General features: G+C 47.2%; 1 protein-coding gene across 1 annotated transcript in view; it reads right to left on the bottom strand.

Annotated features, from left to right (window-relative positions):
• The window catches only part of GPC3 (glypican 3), a 139,860-nt gene that overhangs the window by 48,549 nt on the left and 75,031 nt on the right, over positions 1 to 16,280 (bottom strand). Inside the window, exons 4-5 of the mRNA XM_039717486.1 lie at positions 5,989 to 6,122; positions 3,300 to 3,425 (exon numbers count right to left, since the gene is read on the bottom strand). Of these exons, the coding sequence (XP_039573420.1) occupies positions 3,300 to 3,425; positions 5,989 to 6,122 (260 nt within the window). The remainder of the gene's footprint in view (positions 1 to 3,299; positions 3,426 to 5,988; positions 6,123 to 16,280) is intronic.

Below are 16,280 nucleotides of genomic sequence, written 5' to 3'. Positions count from 1 at the left end.
CTTCCCACTTTGGCTTATGTTCTTCAACCATGCAAAAGCACAGCAAAAGACACAAGGCACTGCTCTGCATTACAGAAAAATCCACCTTTCCTGTGTGGTTACCACTGTTTGCAAGCAGTCATTTTGAGGCACCATGTCCCTAAATCCACAATAGGGATGGCAATCAAACAGACCCACAGATCAAACCTTGGGAAGCAGGATGAATTCTTGCCATTAGATGGTCCAACATGGAGAAGCAAATGATCACAAAGGATCACAAAGTAAGATTCAGTTTAAAAAAACACAAGGTATTGGGAGCAGGATAAAATACTCCAGCCTGCTGCTTTGCACTGCAGCCCCAAACTGAGAGGGGCTTAAGAGCAAGGACGAAACAGAGGATGGTCCAAGGCTCAAATTGGGAAGTGAGACCCAGTGGAAAGACACTGAGCACATCCAGTCCATGGGGAGGAGAGAAACTCTCATTGCCTGTGGGTAACAAAGCACTGGGGTAAACAGGGCAGAGTAAATATCAAACCAGAACAACCACAGGAGGAGGACTGCAGGGTGCAGAAGGGACTGTTTGCACCAAACAACAGGACACACATTGCTGGTATTATCAAGTCCTTGACAGCACTGGCAAGGGCTGTGAAGTTGCTATTCCAGGCTTGATTTAACGTGTTATAGGAAAAGGACTTAGAATAACTAATAAATTTTTGTCATGACAGGGAGGTCTGGAAATGGATAAATCAGTAGGGCTCTGTTCTAACTTAATGAACACTCAGCTGCTACATTAGAAATGCAAGAGGTAAATAGCCACAATCCCTACAAAAACACAATCAAATCCTGGACAAGCTCACACTGACCTTACAGACCCAACAATGGTCAAACAGCTTTATTCACTGCCCACACAGCACCAGACATGGAAACACATGGAAGCATAGAATCCACCACTCTGTCCTGGTCTCCATCTGACCAGCAGATTCAGCAGGAGCTTTCTAGTTTATCCAGGAGCCCAGGGATTGCCTATGTCCTGCTGTGCTGTCCCTCCAACAGAGACCAGGGTTGAAGTCCCTCAGGAGGGCCAGAGCTGGTGAACATGAGGCTGCTCCTGTCTGTCTGTAAAGGTTCTGTCCCCTGGTCTCATCCACACACTCTGCCAGGTCGGGTGGCCTGAAGCAGAGCTAGACTGTAACACCACCTGTCCCTGCCCTCCCTTTAATCCTGACCCCAAAGCCCTTGGTCAGCTCCTCATCCATCCCCAGGTGGAACTCCAGCACTCCAGCTGGTCACTGACACAGACACCCCATCCCTGCCTCCCCTGCTTGTCCTTTGTGCCCTTCCATGCAACACTCCAGCCACAGGAACCATCCCACCATGTCTCCTCCATCCTTCTTCCTGGCAGCCACCACATATGTGGAACAAGCACCAGGACAGCAGCCTGAAATTAATACCAAGTATTCAAACCACACCAAATTTCTTGCAAAAAGTGGCAAGATGGAGTCTGATCACCAACAGACACACACCAGTCCAGCAGGAGAACAGAATTTCTCCAGTACATAACACACATTCTCAGAATAGCTCGAGTAAGAGCTGCTACACCATGAACAGATGCTTGGCTCCCTCTTGGGGAAAACACTGAAATAAAGGAACTGGCAGCTTGGGGTACTCGAGCACTGTTACCTTACATGCTCCTGATTTTCAGGAATCCTCCCAGACACTCTGAAAGAGATGCCAAGTGGGGAAGTCAAAGCACATGAAGCAGCCAGTGTAGAGATCATTTTAACTACATTTTTACTACATCTTTCCTTCTATTTGAAACATTCTGCAAGTGGGTCCTGGGAGAAGAGCACCCTTGACCATTATCTTAGCTCAGCTTTATTTAGCTGAAGTCTCCCTGCTCACAACAAAAATCTCTAATATCTGTAAGGGAACTGTTTCTAATATTTCACAGGAGCTGGCAGAGGTGGTGATATCTGTGCAACAGATCAGAGGGGGCAAGGAGAGGAGTGGAAAGGCACAGGCTCTTCAAGCACAGTAGAAGATTTATTCCTTAACTCAGCAGCCAGGGGCTGAAATCTTGGTGCCCCCTTCAAGCACACAGACTGTACCCTCTCCCTGCCTTGCCCCCCTGCATGCCATGGCACCTTGTGACGTGCCACACTGTGCCCACGATGGTCCCCTTGTATTCTCAGGCCATCCATCACCTGATGTCATGCTGGATCTGCAGACAGCTCTGCATTTGCATCTGCAGGAGGATCTGGACTCAACACCCTCCCATTGCCACCACTTCACCCAGCTGTGACATCAGCCAGACCAAGGCCACTGGCTGTGACCCCAGGGAATTGTTGTAAGCCAAGACCTCACCCCAGCTCCCCTCCCCAGAGCTGCAGTGTTTGTAGCCCTGCTTTAGAAGTTTTAATTAACAATCAGTGAGATAATATTGAAATAATCTTTTTCTTTCCAATTTATTGTCTCAGGCATGGAAACCCAAGATTTTCCAGAAATAAGTACCAACAGAGGACACATTTTTCCTTAGGCAACCGAAGTACATTTTACTAAGCATGTGATCTCAGATGTTGAGTCATTTTTTTTCTAAATAGAGTTTGATGCTATTTTGGTCTATTCAGTGTTTCAGGTCAGTATTGCAAGTACAGGCTAATTACCACCTGAAGTTACTGATCAAGAAGTCATAATTAATATCTCAACATTTCACCACTTCCTGATCTTACTTCTATTTCTTCCCTTATGCAAACTACTTAATAGCAAAAGATGCTTTGCAAAGTAGGGTGATTAGAGGAGATTTATGTATAATTATAAAAAATATTTCCAAGTTCTATTTCCACATTATTTAACGTTCCCAAGGGGCATTTTTTGCAAGAAAAATCTTCATTTCTATTAACACTTCCTTCCCCTTTATGGTATGACACCTGCACATGCCTGCCTCTGTTAACCTCAATTTCCACCAAAATTGAGGAGTGAAATGGTGAGTGGGGCTGGGCAAAGTAGCCACAGGATGAGCTGGACCAAGGGCTCTCCCATGGGAGCAGTGTCCAGCTGCTGCTGCTCTCCTGCCCCGGCCCACCCTGACCAAATCCCATCGTGGATGCAGAGTTTTCACTACACAGAGGACTCAGTGGAGGGCAGCACACAACCACTTGTATCTGTGCAGACCTCACACATCCCTCTGAGCTGCAGCTGCACTCTGCTCTGCACAACAACCCTGAGGGAGCAAGTCATGCCCTGCTCAGACTGCTCCTGTGCCTGGTCAACAAAAGAGGAGCAGGATGGAGGAGAAGGAGGGCAAGGGAGATGTGATTCACCTCTCCACGACTTCTTGTCCATTCCAGCAAAGGGTGTCATTCTGAACAGCAGAGCTGTGGTTGCAGATGTACTCTGGCAAGCTGCTGTAAAAACTGCTGTGGGACTTCAGCTTTGCAATCAGTTCCCTGGAAGAAAGGGAAAGAAAAGGGTGCTCAGTTAAAAGAAGAAGAGAAGACAGGGTTGGTGCATTTTAACCAGTGAAGGTAGTCACACAAACACAACATTGAAGCAGCTAGGTGCAAACAAACCACAAAGCATCAGTTTTATTTCCAAACCAAAGCAGCTTTTTCTGGTTTTCCTTGATATTATTCATCCAAAGGCTGAATGCATGTTTCCCAGGTCAAAACTGGTGGTGATGGGGAGGGATGTGGTGGGGCAGCAGAATCTCAGCCCAACTCTGCACCAGGAAAAAGTCAGACACAGTTTCTGCACTCTCACAGCACCTAAGGAAAGGTGCCACTGGCTCAAGATACACATCCATGGGGTACATCTGAGCAGCAAGGGCTCAGGCTTCAGTGTCCACTCTGCTTTGCAGAAGGCAACAGAGGCCCTTCAGGGGCTTCTTCTGGCGGACACTGGCAATGCAGTGTTGCTGCAAGGGCAGGGGGTATTTCTGGTGGTGGACCAGAGCTGACACCCTCAGCACAGACCTGTACACATGGCTAAGGCTGTGCTTCATGCTGCACCATCAAAAGGACACGGTTTCAAGGGATGCACTGGGCTGGCCAAGGGGGTCACAGTCTGCATTCAAAGGGGCAGGTTACATCATCAAAATGGTAGGCAGGAGGAGCTGCAGAAGCAATGCTTGCACCACACAGAGGGGATGTGAATCAGGCTGTCACATCCCAGGCTGACCATGGGATTTCTGATGTTTCCAGAGAAGTCACAGAGGCTCTGGAGTGGGATGTGACATCCCCCCAGCCTAGCTCTGATCCCACAGGAACACTCCACAGCTGTCACCAGGGAACAGTAGCAGATTTAATTAGGTAAATAGCACCAAAAGTAAGATAACATGAATATCAGGAACTGGAGGCAGTAAGACTTGGCCTCACAGCTGTCTTGTTTGGTTTCAGCACATTTCCCCCTTTGGCAAGGGGGTACTGCTCAGCCTCCTTCCTCCGTGGAAGGAATGATGAGGAATTAGCCCCTGGAGCAGGCAGCACTCTCGGGGCATCCCCGGGGTGCTGCACAGGGTTATCCATGCCCTGCCAGGTTTACCCTGCAGGATAAACCCTGCTGCCAGGGTTACCCGTGCCCTGCGCTGTCAGGCAGTTCGGTGTGCAGGGGGTGTCCAGCTCCCTCCATTCTCCTTGCTCTGGGATCCCGCGGGTTCCCTCTCCAGCCAGAGCCCGTGACAGCCAGCTGGGGGCAGGCGACACCAGCAGAAGGAGGCACCAGGAAGGCTGTGCTCTGTGCTGGCTGTCGGTGGGGCTGGCACAGGGTCCCTGGAAGGGTCCCTGCCTCTGACCACCCAGCACATCCTATGCACCCACCCTGTCACCGTCCATGCAAATGAACAGGTCTGCCTGATGAGCCAGAGCCCCTCCCAAGGGTGGGAATTCAGCCTACAGCCCCTGCACAAACCCAAGGGATGCTTCAGGCAGTCGCCTCCTGCATCCTTCTCCTGCTCTAACAGTGGGGCAGGGTCCAGCCAACACCTGTAAAGCCCAAATGAGGTGAGACCTGGATCATCAGTTATGGCAAGCCCCAAACAGAAGCCTCACTGCCCGTGGCACTCAGCTCCTCACATCCCAGGCTCTGCCGTGCTCCTCTTCCACAAAGCCCAGCAGAGCAGGCAGAAGGAATCATTCCTGGGGAGCAGAGCTCCCTGCAGGGCAGGGAGGAACTCCTGATATCTGCAGGTATGAACCCATGTAATTCATCTCAGCAGATTTCATGAGCCTTCAGAGTCTTCAAAGGACATCTCTGTCAGAGCCTGGGCTGTGTAACCTCCGACGTGTTGAGACAAGGGAGGAATGCAAGCCCTGGTGCTGTATCTCATGGGAACAGGATCAAGAATGTGGCCCTGTTAGTCTTCAGAGAGAAATCCACCCAACTTAGTCTATTGCCAGTTTCAAAAATTGCCCAGCTTGCTTGTTTCACTTCCACAGGGATTTTTCTTTTATTCAAGACAGAAGTAAAGGCACTGCATATCCCTGGGTGTGTTTTCAGATCCAGAGGGGAGATGCTGCTCCCTGACACAACAGTGTGAGCCCACTTAATTACAGCTTCTACTTACATGGGGAAGGAAGCACAGTGCCAGCAGTGGAGGCATCTGCTTCCTTTGAAAATATTCAGTAAAAGGCTGTTAACATCTCTGAACTACCTTAAAACACTACACAAAAAGCATGAAACATATTCCCCTTACCTACACACGGTGTACTACATAGCAATTCAATCTGGAGTGACCATTTCTATCTATAACTACACCTGTGAGTATTTCAGACACTACAGCAGTGCCCAAGAAACCCAGACAAGGCATTTGGTGTATTACCCTGGGTGCACTAGGTGAGAAAACCCACGTGGACGCCTCATTGCACTTGAGAGCAGCTCTGATGCTCAGAGCCAGATTTATGGGTAAGGGAAATAAGGAGCTTTTCCATCTGCTTCCACAGGGCCATTCCATATGGTGGCTGCTCCTGCAGCCCATCCAGCAGGCTCCCCCTCACTCAGCCTGAGCATTCTCACCTCCTCCTGCTCGACAAAGTTTCTTCTTGCTCAACGTGAGTCACTTTCAGGACTTTCTTGTCAATGAAAAGGTCTTCTGGATAATTAGCTGATCGGATCTGCCTCTGCTGAGCGTGGCCACACAACCGGCTGATCTGGAAAACACAAACACAGCAGTGTGAGGAGGAAGTGTTGGACTGCAGGGAAACAGCTGAGATGCACATTGGCACCTGCACATGAGCTGCTATCCTCCTGTCATCTCATCTTGCTCATAGCTCAGCAAGCACCTGAAAGCAGAATTCTGTCCTAAGGTTACAACCTGGTATAAAAGGGGATGGAATGCAGGAAGATTCAGGCAAAATGCCATTGAAGAGCCCCTGTGGCTATCACCTGAGCTGCAGGTGTGACAGGCAAATCTTCCTGTGTCAAGTTAAACTTAGTCTGGCAGGAGAGTGCTTGACATGTTCCCTGCTCCTTCCTTCCTGACCACACCATCTCAAGGCTCTGAACTCTAGCCCTCTAGTCAGACTATCAGGAAACACCTCACCTCTGAAGGAAAATCCTCAGACCCTGGTTCTGTATCTTGAGGTAGCTGGGCATCTGCACAGACTGCACTGCAGATGCCCAGGGATGAGCATCATACACATCACTACTAATTAAAAAACCCAGGGCCTAAAATACAGCAAGCACTGGGGCCACAGCCCAGTCGTGTTGTGGGAGGCCCTGATTAACAGGGCTCTGCTAATGGCACAAATTAGCTCATTAGCATAGAGATTATTTGGGAACTGCCTGCAGCAGTGAGGGAAGGAATCCAAAGCGCCTCATTCAAACTCTCTTGCGAGGCCACTGTCCCAAGACTGACCCAGCAGTGGCAACTGCTGCAGTCCCTGCTGTGGGTGGGTTTGCCACCATTTCCTTCTCTGGGACACTACCAGGGCACATCTGTCCCCCTGTGGCACCACTGGCACTGTCAGTCTCCTTTAGATGCACCCTGTGCTGCTCTTGCAGGACTCACCCACGCTGGCTGTGAAAGGAGCTTGGCTGATTGTGGGGACCACAAAGGCACCACAGCTAACAGCACCCTCACTTCCTCTGAGCCTCATCCCACCACCCACATTCAGGCTTGGGACCAACCACACACCCATGAAATGCCTGTTCCTGCAGCACCTCATTTATCTCCACACCACGTCGACTCAAGGCAATCCCAGTGAGCTGCACACCAGAGGTTAAAAGCACACCTGCCACCCAAAGCTACAAGCATCTGATGTGTAAAGAGAAGAGATTAATTCTGTTCTATTACATCCTACATTTGGGTGGGCAAATAAATTAGTAATGTCACATCTTTCATTATCAAGAGCAGCACAGTTTGTTTGCTCAGGCTGCCGTGTAACAAAGAGTAAAACAGAAACCTTCTGGGAGCTGGGCACTGCAGCTTCTGTTCACATCACGGTGGGAAGAGATGCTGCCACCAGTCCTCCTGCACCTGCAGTTTCCTCTGCCAAAGCAGTTCCTCCTGCAGCTGCCAGAGGAGCAGTTTCTGCAGTATCTTACCTGGTTTTTCATCTTCTGTCCTCCCTTGGCTGTGCCGCCTCTCTGCCTTGCCAAAACCAAGTTTTGCAGAAGAATGTATCAGCCCTACTGCCCTTCCTAAATCACCTGGCAGGCTTCAAAAACAGAGGGAGGGAGGGATTCAGAAAATGGATCACATTTTGGGTTATTTCTTTTGGGTAACAAAAAGCCTTTTGGGCTTTCTGTTAAGCACTCATCCCTTTCATATGCTTACGGGTAGTCCCCTGATGCAAGCAGACAGGAATAGGAGGAAATCACAGGACAACAGGAGACCTGGAGAAGGATTTAGGATCTGAGACCCCCTCACTGTGGAATGGGCCTCATGTCCCATGCCCTCTCTATACAGGCTGGTGCCACTGTCCCTGCAAAGGACAGGACAGCAGGACAGTGTCAGGATGCTCATGGGTCTCTGTGGGCTTTTCCTCTGCCCAAGTCAGAGAGAGACCTGCCATGAAACCTCCTCCAGGGAAACACAAGATAAACAAAAGCTCCAGGACAGTGGGTACAGAGGAAGCAGTGCCACAAAGCAGCATCACTGCACCTCTGAATGCTCACATAAAGTGGAGAAGTGGGAAAAGGTCAGACACTTCAAGTTGCCGTTTGTGATGACTCCCTTTGATTCTCTCCAACTCTGTGAAAACTCCCCCAGTCCCTTTCCAAAGCCCAGTTTTCAGCTGGCAAAACCTACCAAACCCTGAGAGAAGAGCAAGTCCAGGATCAAGGCTTTTCCCCAAGGATGCAGAGAGGCACTGAATGGGAGGGGAGGGTCGGAGTGACAGCGTGAACAATGGCAGCACCCCAGAGCTGCTTCAAACAGCAAAGGGACCCAGCAAAGTGGGGATGCTTCATCCCCCACCCAGCACTGGAGGCAGCTCAGCCCCTCTGCTCCCAAGTCCTGCTCAGGAGCTGCAGCTCAGCTGCATCCTCACAGCCCCACACGGCATCTGGGTACCAAGGCTCCAAAATTCATTGAATAAGGCTGGAAAGACCTCTACAATCATGGAGTTCAATGGCTGATCAAGTCAAATCATTGATCACCAAGTCCAGCTATCCCTCCTGTGGGATGAAACCATGAACAGGATTGTGTTAGCTCTGACACGGGACAGCAGATGAAATCTTTGCAGATAGAAGGATGCACTGCTCCAACTTTCCTCCAAGTTTTTACTTATTTATTTATTCAAGCACTAATTAACCTTTTCAGGAAAAAACCCCAACCCTATAGCCCATCTTGTGAAGTCACAGTGAAATAGTTGTCACCCTTTAGTCAAACAAAAACCCGGCTGAGATTTGAACTTTAAAATAAAGTGAGCGAAAGTAGAAGTAACAGATTGCCTGCTCATTTGCAGGGGCGGCATGGTGTATGCTTTTTGGGGGAGGGAAGGATTTCACAAACCATCTGCCAAAGGCTGTTGGGCCACAAGCAGTCCTAGGACAACAGCTCAGAAATCCTGTTTCAATCTTTCCCTCTTTTTGAGTCCACACTGCAGGCTCAGGAACACATGAGCACAGCTTCCCAGTCTCTTCCTAACCACTGCCATTTTAAAGCAGGCTCCAAAAAGAAAAGAAAAATGCCACTATAGGGCAGTCAGAGAAGGGTTAGATACAAGCTCAGACCTTGAGAAGAAACAAGAGTGATGATTCAGCTCTCCAGGTATTGCTTGCTCTGGCAGGAGCAAGGACAGTGTGGTGTGTCTGCAAGAGGGAGAGCAAAAGGAGGGAGCATCTCTAATCCAGTTGCCAAACTTGTATCAAGAAACAGTGTTTAACAAGTGGTTTCCTTCCAACACACAGATATAAATGTGAAATTCAAAGCAAATTGACAGAACAGAACCACTGGCTCTTCTCCTTGGGCTCCCCATGCTACCAGGGGGATCATAAATATACACCAGCCCTTATCTAAAGTACACTCAGTGCAAGAGCTGTACCTTAATTCAGAATAGGCTGAAGTTTGACACATTAAGCCACAAAAAAATGACTAAGTAAATCAAATGCCAGAGTGCTTTTTAGACAACAGGAGTTGGACTTTATCTGCCAGGCCACTGAAAAACTGCTGCAAGGGGACACCAGGCAAGAAAAACCTTCCCAAAGCCCTGAGCTTTTACAAACCCCCAAAGCCACCAACACTTTAACAGCCCAAGCAAAATTACCCTGCCCCAGCTCATTAAAACTCACTAATTACCCAATTTAATTAGCCTCCTCCATAAGCAGTGTGACCCAGGCCACGAGGGGAACACTTTGCCTTCTGAGGAGTCCACAACCCCCTGCTCCACTGCTCTGCTGCAGCCACAGGAGGTGCCAGGGCCGGGCTGGGCAGGGGCCCAGGGGAAGAGCTGGCTCCAAACCCACTGGGCTGCACGCCTGTGATGGCTCAGCTTAGAGGAATCAATTTGAGAGGAGCACAGGGACAAGGCTAATGGAGTAGCACTATCAGCCCACTTTAAGGCTGCCCCATTAATTTAAGGTATAAGAGGTGCCTGAGGACTGCAGGGATCAGATTCACCACCAGCTGAGCTGATGCATGGGTGATCAGCACAGCGCTGATCCACGAGGGTACCTGCCAGCCCACGGAGACTGGGATGACTGGGGTTAATCATCAAAGAAACAATGACCACAGTAGCAGGTTCTGTGCAAAGCATCACAGCCCCGTGCAGCTGGTGGAGGGCACCTCCAGCCTGGCTATGGCAGGATGGCATCCCCGACACCACTGAGGTTCCTGATGAACCTGCTCTGCTGCCAAGGCACCAGCAGCGTGGCCACATGGGGCAAAAACATCTTATCTTGCACATCAGCAAGGAAATCCAGGGGTGAAAGGATTGGAAAGCAGCGCACCGGGATCCTCAGTGCCAATCTGGGCTTTGCTTTTAAGAGTAAGAACATTTCAAAAGTAATTTTTTAGATGATTTAGAAGAAAAAAAAAAAAAGACAAAAAAAGTAGCTAATCAGCTTCTCCTTGGACAAGAAGGGATTGCATTAGACACTGCTGGATACCTGCTGTTGCCACTTCTCATTCAGCCCAGGAGCTCCACTCTGCTCTAAAGGAGAGTTTGCTGTATTTGACCTTTGCTTAAACTTTACATGGAGTTTCCATTTGTCTTTTCTATGAATTCTTCTGCTTATAGATTCATTCTCCAGGAAGACACAGTATTTTTTTCCCCTCAAGGGGATGGCCTCATTTTTGAAGATTTCCTCCCGCAATCTCTTTAGCTCTCCAGAGTTCACATAAGTCATTTTATACTTATTCGTGAGTCTCCTTTGGGAGAAGCCACACATTAAACTGCAAGGAGATTAACTATTATAATTGATTTGAACACGGCTTCTGAAAGGGTGATTTCCTACAGAATGCACAGATCATCAAGAGACCAGAGACATGCTGCCTTTGGAGGAACCAACTGATGCCCACTAAACCCCGAGCATCCTTCAGTGATGGAACCCAGTTTGACCAGTGAGGCTGAAAGTCTCAGTAAGGCAGCAGCTTGAATTGGTGCCTCTTCCCCAATTCTTTTTAACAACCTGCTCCACTACACATCACAAGTCTTATTAGCATTATAAAGATCGCATTTGTGCCCCGTTTATCTTCAAAGTCACCATAAAAGTGAACCTGAAGTCTATTACTCAAGTGCTGCTACAGAATTCCGCTTAATTAAATTCTAAAGGGCTTAAACCAAAAATATACATTGCGATGATGTGGGATAGAACATAAACTTTTTAATAGTAGTAACCAAGCACATTTACCATTTCTACAGGTGCAATAAAAATGCTAATATATGTTAATGTTTAGTCTGTGGTTAATGTTTTGTCTTGTTAATTTCCCCAGGGCTTTTATTACTGATTTAAATCTGCCACACTGCCCCAGTGATTGCATCGCCCTCCACAAACAGCGCTGCGCTCTCAAACGAACGCTGATTAACAGGAGTGGAGAAACATTTGGCTAGGACAAACACTCTTATTATATGCTTCTAATCATTAGATACATTTTGTCAGGAAGATGGGAAAGAGACAATTCCCAGCTCCCCCACTCTTCTCGCAGCAGAAAAATGTGATTATGGGCATAAAAATGAATTTACAAGCCTTTATCTTAGGAAGCACATCATTATTAACTAAATAATGATTGTTCTTCTGGTTCCAGGCACTCAAGCAGAAAGAACAAACTGAGTATGGTAACACAGATGTCTTCAATGAACACTCCAACAAAATTCCTCATTAATGGAGTACTAAATGTTATTAATCAGCTCTATAGTATTATGATCTCCATTATTCAGACTGCAAGGATTACATAAGAGACAGCATCCTAACTCACTCATGCAGACAGGAATCAGAGGAAGTGACCTACTCTCCGTGCTGAGGAGAACATTTAATAATGCATTACCCTTAAATAATGCAACGCTATAATGTGTAAAATGCACACAAACACTAATGCTTAAAATAACAGAGGGCCTGTCACACCAGTGCCCATGGTGACACCCAACACATGCTGCAAACTTGGGCTACAAATGCCCAGGGACCCCTGCAGCCACCAGACCAGGTTGTGCTGTAGGCCATCACCACCTGGTTTGAAGACCAGCTCCTTCAAACTTCTACAGAACCACAGAGGCATTAAGGAGACATTTTTCAAAGTAAATGTAACTTAATTTTTCCTAGAATGGATTGGGTTGGAAGGGACCTTAAAGATCATCTAGTTCTTAATCCCGACTGCCAACCTTCATATAGAGGATCACAAAATGCTTTGCAGAGGGTCATTGTTACAGCAGAAACATGGGGCCCAGCGAGGACTGGTGGGACTGGTTCTCAGGGAAGGAGCAGGATGGGCTCCACACACAGCCACGTGTGTGGATGTGACACAGCAGCTGGCAGGTCTGACACATGGCACGGCTGCACCATCACTCTACCCCAGAGACTGCACAAGGGTGAGGTGCACCAGCTCAGCAGGGCAGTGGGGAGCACAAGGGACTTTCTATGGGTTTCAATCCTTGCTGCCAATTGCTGAAGCTGCAGGATTTCCACTGGCACGTCCCTGTGCTGTGCCAGGGTTCACACGCCTTAAATGGGAAAGAGACAACCACTGCAGCTCCAATCACTGCTCCCATCAGGACACACCACCCTGTTCCCAGGAGGATGTGATGGCCAGTGTGCCACACAAGTGCTGCAGCACACAAGGCACCTCCAGAGCATCCCACCACATCCCAACCCTTGCACTGACCCAGCTTCCCCCAGCACAGGATGCCCTTTCCCTCAAAGGAACTGTGACCTCAGCTTGAGTCGAGCCCTTTCAAACCTACGTAAAATAATGCAAACAAGATGTTTCTTCTCTCTGGCGTCCCCAGCATGGAGTGTTTAATCCACCAAAGAAAGCAGCTTTGTGTTTCAGCAAAAAGCCTGTTTATTGTTATTTATAGGTAGAGAGGAAGTCAGACTAAATGATCACAGTTGTTCCTTCTGTCTTTATAATCCATGACATATAATTAAGGCACAACTTCTCAAGTCAGCCTTTCTCGCCAGCATTTTGTTAATTCCGTATTTAACACAGAATTTGGTATTTCAGTTTGGATGGTTGGACCTGAGCAGCAAACCGCAGGGCAGGCAGCTGTAGCCCCAGCCAGGGCCCAGACCCAACCCAGCCAACCAACTGGGAGAATCAAGAAAAAAAGCATTTGCTTAATTTTTGGCACACACTTAAGCAGTTTTCCTACGTGCAGACATTTCCTGGAACAGGGCCCTGCAGCATGCTAATGCACCATTATGGTTTTAACTTAGATCTGCGCAATCTGATATTTCTTAGACAACCAAACTAAGACTTTATTCTTGGAAGGAGAAGTCAGCCTTGCCTGGAAGGTTACAGCAGAGCAAAGGGAAGATGGAGCAAAATCCAGAGAAATCCAAACATGTCAGACTGACTAAAGGCAGGTTCGGGAGCAGAAGGTGGCAGTGCCCAGAGTCCATCTCCTGGTGGAGCCCCATGCCCCCAGGGTGCTTCATGGCTGATGGGGCAGCACAGCAGAGGTGGGGACACGGCTGCTCCTGACCCCAGGCTGCTGCTCTGCCCCTGGGACTGGTTCCCTGAGGAAGCTGAAGATGCTCCAAATCCAAACAGCTGATTTCAACATTAGCACTGAATCATCTAACCTGACAGAAAATGAGGACTCAAGGTAGCAAAGCCCACTTCTGCTGAGGATGCTAATAAACACAATTGAATTATACAACTGCATTCTGTGCGTGCTCTAACACACAATTGCTACTATGGGTCCCTAGAAGACCCTCCTATTGCAGGCAATTAAATCCACCCCATCACAACAGACTGAGAAACAAGGAATTGGCTTGAGGGATCACCAGTTTTTACCAAGATCTTAAAAAAACCCTCGCTGGGCAAAGGCAGGCAGCACGACAGCTCCAGGCAATCGCCACGAGCTTGTTATTTTCCTTCCACGGGTTAATCGGTTTCCTTGGCAGATTTCTGTGGGTTTTAATGCTGCACCGTGTTTGTGCCTACGGCACTACAGAAAGGAACAATCCCAGAGAAATAAACTCCTAGCAGCCTAATTTAGAGAGGAAAAACAGATACCTGCCATCAGTCTGGAACACAAGCCAGAGCCAGAGCCTGTAACAGGGTATTTAACAGCAGCCGTGGCAGCTGGGTTGCAAATGTGGTCAATACCTACCAGCCTCTCTTCCCCCCTGCAGCCATGAGCCCAGATTCAATTATTCTTTGAGAAATACTTTGTTAAATAATTAAAAAGTTACTGCATTACTTTTCTCCTTTTTTTTCCCTTAAACCAGACCGATTCAATTTTGGAAGTATAAAGCCATTATAATGTGTCAGCTAGCAATTAGCTACTGTACACTGTTTATTCTTTAATATAATCTTTGAGTAGAAGGGCAATATTCTCAGAAACGCAGCATTAACTTGTTCCTGAATGACTTTAATATGGCTCTTTTCAAATTACTGCTCATAAAATCTCAGGGAAGAAAAATTTACAGATGATATCCCATCTCCTTAATTAGTTCTCTCTCTCTCAGCAATCCAATAGCAAGTGTAATATTTATTTAAAATAGAGCACATGGGGCTTACCACTAAATCTGCTGTAACTGGTGATATCAAAACAAGCAGGTAAAGGCAATGCCTGTTTTGCAGCCTGCACAGGCCATGTTCACAGGTACACACAGCTTTTCAGATTTATATTTCAATAAATTCTCGTACTGAAACCATCCCAAAGGATTTGTACACCTCTAAGTACTTTTTGCTATAAAATGCCCTTCTCCCTTCCTGTGGTGAATGGAAACCCTTCCTACCCCAAAAGGTTTGGCACCCCCCTATTCCTCCCCACTCACCATCCCTTACCATCACCCTACTTATTTTAACCTTCAGACAGAAATAATCCCCACAGCAGCAACAATTTTCTCCCTCCATCCACCATTCTCTTTCCAAACACCAGTCTCTGCTAAGACAACAAGGCTGGAGCCACCAAAACTCTCCAAATAATTTCAACAGTGAAGTTGTTGAATCTCTTCAGCAGAAAAATGACAAGCATTTGTTTTCTAGCAAAGCTCAGAACAACCTCACTCGTTATGCAGCTCCTGGCAAGGGGGGCATGAGGCTTTCCCCATGACCATGCCATGGACCTCCCCAGTGAAAGTCCAAAAGAGAAACATAATAATTATCATTAAGGGAAAAAGGTAAAAATAGCTCCATGCAGCAGAGATTAGCTGCTGGTAAAATTAATCCATTCAAGGCCAAGAAAAGGCTTGGGAGAGCCCTGTATTCTTTTTTCTTTTTTTTTTTTAACTTCATCTGTTGCTTTTTTCTTAGTTTTGAAGCTACCAGATCCATAGCAATCTTTTCTCCCTGACAGTCAGGCCTAAACTAATCCAATTACAGGTCAGCACCAAGATAATATACCCAAAACATGGCAAAAAAGGTAAAAAGACTCCCATTAGATTTTTGCGTGATAAAGGAATTACATTTTTTCCCAAAGACAAATAAGGCTTATTGAAAATGTAAATCATTCTTTCCTATAAAGATATAAATATCTGCAGGGCTTTTTTGAGACTTTGTTGGAAGACATCTTGTTTTTACATGTACTGTGGTTAGAACAATTGAATTACAGAATTACGACTTACATTAGATTAGTTTCTGCCTGATTGAGAATATCTTTATAATGGAAATCGGTGTGCACTTTTAACCTTGTTACAGTGCTGTATGTCTGATTAATGTATTAAAGGGACTCATTCAACAATAGGCTTTTGCAGACAGAAATTAAATTAATCCAACTTTATCACAACACCTTTATTAACAGCATCAAACAGAGGACTAGTATTTGATTACGAGAAGTGCATTCCGATACATTGATATACAACAATTCCAAAATGAGGTAGGAGAATCACTAGATGGGGAAAAAATTGACTAAACACATGTAATGAATTTTTGTTTATCGTCCTTACTTTCCACTCACCTTGCAAGTTGCAAGCTGGGAATCTCCCCAACTCATGGGAAAGATAAACATCTTACACCAAAATCTACAGCTGGAGAATTACTACATTTCCTTCTGGCCCCAAACAATGGGAATTGCATGAAGCAAGGCTCAGAGATGACCTTCCTGGATGTTTTTTAGCCTCTGCTGGGCAAACCCTTTTGGGCCCATCTGCAGTGAGCTCACGGTGACATTTGGCTCATCAGGGCCACCCCAGCACCCCCTCCTGCAGCCCCACTGCCCTCAGGTGCCTCTGCTCCATGGCTTTTGGGCAGTCCCTCA

This window comes from Passer montanus, unplaced genomic scaffold (genome assembly GCF_014805655.1).
Source record: "Passer montanus isolate IOZ18808 unplaced genomic scaffold, ASM1480565v1 scaffold38, whole genome shotgun sequence".
NCBI lineage: Eukaryota > Metazoa > Chordata > Aves > Passeriformes > Passeridae > Passer > Passer montanus.
Note: the sequence above shows the minus strand (reverse complement) of the source record. Positions and strands in the feature narration are given on the sequence as shown.